The sequence below is a fragment of the Gossypium raimondii genome, chromosome 5 (assembly GCF_025698545.1).
Source record: "Gossypium raimondii isolate GPD5lz chromosome 5, ASM2569854v1, whole genome shotgun sequence".
NCBI classification, from domain to species: Eukaryota; Viridiplantae; Streptophyta; class Magnoliopsida; order Malvales; family Malvaceae; genus Gossypium; species Gossypium raimondii.
In genome coordinates this window covers 34,075,532-34,080,855 of record NC_068569.1, presented here as the reverse complement: position 1 = coordinate 34,080,855, position 5,324 = coordinate 34,075,532, and the positions used below count along the sequence as shown (strand labels likewise).

Genomic DNA, 5,324 nt, shown 5'->3' with positions numbered 1-5,324 from the left:
TTAAAAAATTACAATGTGCATATAAAATGAATATGGACAAGTGGTTGTTTAGATTAAATGAATGAATTTGGACATATTATTATCCAAAATTATTTTGGATGAGTGCAAAACTAAAAAAAATTCAAAAACTATGAAAAAGTTGTAAAATATATATAACATTTTCAAATATACAAAACTCAAAAAAAGTATTTATTAATTTCTAAAAAATATATATTAAAATTTATATTGAATATACGTATGGTTAATCAAGCCTATGGTGCAATAATAAACAACTTTGTTAACATAAAGTATTGGTTAAAATATTTAACAAATTGTATTGGTAAAAATAAACTTTGGGTGAACATCATCACTGCTCCAACGATGACTTGCACTTGCATGGCTAAAAGCTTCAATGGGTGAACTTTTACTGTATAAATTATGTTCCAAATTATAAATTGCTGTAAAAATAAAGAGGGAAACAAGTTCTATAAGATTTAAATTTAGGCAATAAGAATATGATTGATGTTACTCAGCTCTACCTTGTACACGAAATTGACATGCTGTAGATAGCAGTTGCATGTTTTATTTTATGTTATTCGATTTACACAAAAAAATTGAAAGGGTACAATATTAACGATGATTTAGATGGATGATACGTTTATTTATAATTAGTGTAAAATAATAATAATGGTGAAATTAAATATTATAGTGATATTATAATGTAAAACAGGTAAATTAAACGTCTGCACCGCTCATCTAAACTCATACTAAATATTACATTTCTACCGGTATTTGTATCAACTCCAAATATGATTGGAAGATGAGAAATACGATTTGCACAGCAGTGCTAACAGGTGTTCAAGTTATTTTAACCAATACTTTATTTTAACAAAAGTTTCTTTAATAAATAATATTTTTGAGTTTTGAAAATTTTATATATTTTTATAATTTTTTATAAATTTTTTCACTGAGAAATTAATTAGATGTATATTTTAGTAAGGGTCGAATTGATTTTTTTTATTTTCTCGTGAGGTTTTTAAAAAAAAAAGGATTTAAAGCTAATGAAAAAAGACTGATAAAAGAAGAGAAAAACAAATTTCCCTTTTCTCTAGTCACTCTTCTCTGTTGATCAATTCCATCACACAGACCTTCGGCAAACTGATATAATATGTTTTTCATGTCTGCAATCACCCATTTGTCGCCTTTAACTCACACCGTATCTTCGATCTCAAGCGGATTCACATTCTCATTAGCTCGTTCCTTCTCACATGACTCGCTTTGTCTCAACAAGCTCTTGGCTTACCCCAAAGACATTGCTTCTATTTCGCTTCTTTTTGATCAATTCGATCAACCCAGCCCTCAACAATGGGACATCATTATCAGAGACATTTCTTCAAGTTCCCAACCCGAGAAGTCCCTCCTTTTCTACATTGTAATGCGTAGAAATGGTGTCGTTCCCACTAAACATACGTTCCCTTCCCTTCTCAAATCCTTTTCCAAGTCCAAACGAAACCCGCTTCAGCTTTTGCCTCATATTGTTAAGTACGGAATGGATTCCGACTCTTTTGTTAGAAATTCATTGATTTCCGTACTTTTTAGCTCGCTAGACGTGCAACTTGCTCGTCAAGTGTTCGATGAAAGTACGCAAACGGATGTGGTTTCTTGGACTGCTTTAATTAACGGGTATTTGAAAATTGGTTGCTTTATTGAAGGGTTGAAATGCTTCAAGGAAATGAGGTTAAAGTGTGTAAAAACTTGCGGAATGACTGTTGTAAGTATCCTCGGCGCCGCAGGAAAAATGGGTAATGTTTGGTTTGGAAGGAGTATTCATGGATTATACGTAGAAACAGGGAGAGTTAAATGGGATGTTTTCATTGGTAGTGCCATTGTTGATATGTATTCAAAATGTGGCGTCTATGGTGAAGCACGAAAATATTTCGATCAAATGCCAAGTAAAAATGTGGTGTCATGGACAGCTTTGATAGCTGGTCATTTGCGATGTAATAGATATAATGAAGCAATTATCTTCTTTCAAGATATGCTAATGGAGAAGGTTAGGCCAAGTGATTTTACAATTACTAGTGTTCTTGCTGCTTGTGCTGAAATAGGGGATTTGATCCATGGAAGGTGCGTTCATGGACATATAAGTAGATATAAATTGGAGATGAATTCTGAAGTTGGGACGGCATTGATAAATATGTATGCAAAGTGCGGGTGTTTGAATGAGGCTTTCATGGTTTTTAAGAAACTTTGTGGAAAAGATGTTTATGCTTGGACTGCCATGATTAATGGGTTTGCCATGCATGGTGATGCAATAGGCTCCTTAAATCTGTTCAATGAAATGCTAAGTAGTGGTATTCATCCAAATGAAGTAACCTTCCTTGGAGTTCTTAATGCATGCTCTCACGGAGGTCTTGTTGATGAGGGACGCAAAGTCTTCACAATGATGAAGCAAAGGTATGATTTGGAACCTGGCTTAGATCATTACAGTTGCATGGTTGACATGCTTGGTCGAGCCGGGTACTTGGAAGAAGCAAAGAAGATGATCGGAGATATGCCAATAGAGCCTTCGGCTCGAGTATGGGCAGCTCTGTTTGGGGCATGTATGATTCACAAGGCATATGATCTAGGTGAATATATTGGAAAACATTTGATCAATTTGCAACCAAAACATAGTGGTAGATATGCCCTTTTGGCAAACTTGTACTCAAGGTGCCAAAAATCGGATTCAGCAGCTGAGATAAGAAAGCTTATGAAAGAGAAAGGTGTTAAAAAGATACCAGGATGTAGCTGGATTGAAATCAATGGTGCAATCCATGAGTTCACTGCCTTTGGTTCATCTCATTATGAATCCTATAGTTTGAATGAGATGATTGATTGTTTTATAGCTCAAATGAGACTTGGTTGTAGCTTCTTTGCATTTGATGTGGATATGGAATGAGATTATTTTCCATAATGTGAGCTTTCATTTCTGACGAAGTAAACATTAGGCTTCAGTTAATGGCCATATTTTTGTGTTGAATAAAATTTAAAACTAAGCAATTGGGGGGATTTTAGAAACTTAAAAGGGGTCTGAACAAACTCAAGGATTGAGATGGTTTTCATGTACCAAGTAAGCTACGAGACATTTATACTTTGCAACTAAAATGAGTTTGACTAAAAACAAAATTAATTTTGGTTTAATTATTGTCATGTTGAGTTCAACCTATCAATTGAATCAAATTCAATGCTAAACTCAAGTAAGTGGCAAGCTTAATTTTTTTTTAAAATTTTTAGTTAATATTAAAAAACCACAATTCAAACTTGAGTTGAAGTATAAATGATAATGTTTCAAGTCATAATCAAACATAATTTATCCTATCCTAATCAAGCGTCTTATATATTAAACCAAGCTCAAGCATTGAAAACAAAAACAGTTCAAGCTTGAGTATAGGAATGTTTATGTAACAACTCAACAAGCAATGTTGGTACTATGTACTTCTTTCGTAGTTCCTCTTTCTTTACAGAACTTCTTACATGATACATTGAGTCAAATAACTACTCCTTGTCATCGATAAAGGAGCAACATCCTGAAGTAAAACAAGTCATAAACACCAGCAAATAAGAGTAGTGAAAGGTAAATCAATAAGTTCTTATTATATAGTCAACGAGAAAGGCATGTTAAATAACATGTCTCTGCACACTATTTCGAATTTTTTAATTTTTGATTTGTAAAAACTCAAAATTCTATAATTAAAAAAAAAAGGGAAAGGACCAATCTTTTATTGGGTCTTCTTTCTTAATGATTTGCACCATTCTTGGTATATCTTTATGAAAAGCTTCAAATGAGGATTTTGAAAAAAAACAAATAAGTAAAAATTCCCAAAATTTTAATATTAACTTATGCGTAAATCTTAGATTAGCAAAAGGAAACCACAAAGTCAAATTTTAAAGTCTTAAATGTAAGCTATTAGAAGAAAAATAATAAAGAAAGAATGAGTTTATTTTATGGTATTCGATCTAGAGGAAGGATCAATATTTCAAAGAATATGTTCGAATCTGAAAATAAAATATAGAATTAAATTGAGTCGATTCAAATATCAAGGTAATAAAATAAAATAAATAGAACGTTAAGAAGGATAGATTTAACCCTATTGGATAACTTGTATTAAAAATTGTCCATAATTAAACTTGGACACTTCAAAACCTCTAGAAGAAGAACTCTTGTAAACATCAATAATCAAGTTTGAAGCATGAAGACTTAAAAATATAAATTCTAAAATAAACAGGAGAAAATGTTTGAACTCTAAAAGAAGTACAAAGAAAACTTCAACTTTATATAATTGTGTTGAATCTGACTCACCAAACTTCCTTTATATAGCACCTACATAATAAACTAATGAAATGTATCTAAGCAAACTTTATACATATATTATTAGCAAAACTAAATATTATTACAAATATTGAACTCTCCCTCTCTAACCAAGGTTCGACAACAATAGGAGAGAAGAGGAGTAGAGTTTTCACTCAACCAATCCAAAAATTCTCTTCTAATGGTTAAGAAACATGGAAAATCCACCTACCTTTCTTGACTGATGATTTTGACACAAGAAATTGAATAAATGAAGAAGAAAATTTTCCTCCCCTCTCTATTCTGTTTTGACGGCACAATGAGGAAAGAAAAGATAGCATATTGTTTTATAATAGTGACATAACCTATTCTTTGTTAGAACATTGTTTGGAAAATATGAAAGAGTTGGTGCAGCGAAAATTTAAGAAAAATTATAGAACTGGTCTTCGTCGTGATATGTAAAACAATAAATCTAATCAAATAAGTATATGTATATCGAGGCTGTAAGGAAATATTCTTCTCGTAGTACCCCTCTAGAAATGTGCATGAACACATACCCGAAAATTAATAATTATTACATTCAATTTTTTAGGAGTCACAACTTTCGTAAAATTATTTTATCATAATTAATAATAAAATAATAGCATACATTCATTCACATACATATCCCTAAACATGTTTATAATTACAAGAATGCCACATTTTATTAAAATTAATCACACATGAAGAAGAGAGAAAATTTTGGTATTAGTTTATACTATAAACATAGCAAAATCTAGTTTTGATACCATTTGTTGAAAAAAATTCCTATTCAAAAACGATTTTCTTGCGCAACGAACAATTAGAATTTAGGGATAAGCAAAACTCGATTCGATTCGAAAAAATCGAAAAAAATTTTGAATTTTGAGTTAATCGAATCGAGTTATTCGAATAATTCGTATAAACTTGATTAAGTAATTCGAGTTCCGAGTTTGAATCGAGTTAAATTTTACAATTCAAATAATTCGAATAACAG

General features: G+C 31.3%; 1 protein-coding gene across 1 annotated transcript; it reads left to right on the top strand.

Annotated features, from left to right (window-relative positions):
• The first annotated feature begins 1,037 nt into the window (after positions 1-1,037).
• Positions 1,038-2,986, top strand: LOC105765808 (pentatricopeptide repeat-containing protein At1g50270). The gene has a single exon (XM_012585055.2). The coding sequence runs from the start codon at positions 1,148-1,150 to the stop codon at positions 2,918-2,920; it is 1,773 nt and encodes a 590-aa protein (XP_012440509.1). The 5' UTR covers positions 1,038-1,147; the 3' UTR covers positions 2,921-2,986.
• Positions 2,987-5,324: the final 2,338 nt, after the last annotated feature.

Coding starts and splice junctions, on each gene's coding strand:
- LOC105765808 (XM_012585055.2), top strand. CDS start 1,148: ATGTTTTTCATGTCTGCAATCACCCATTTGTCGCCTTTAACTCACACC.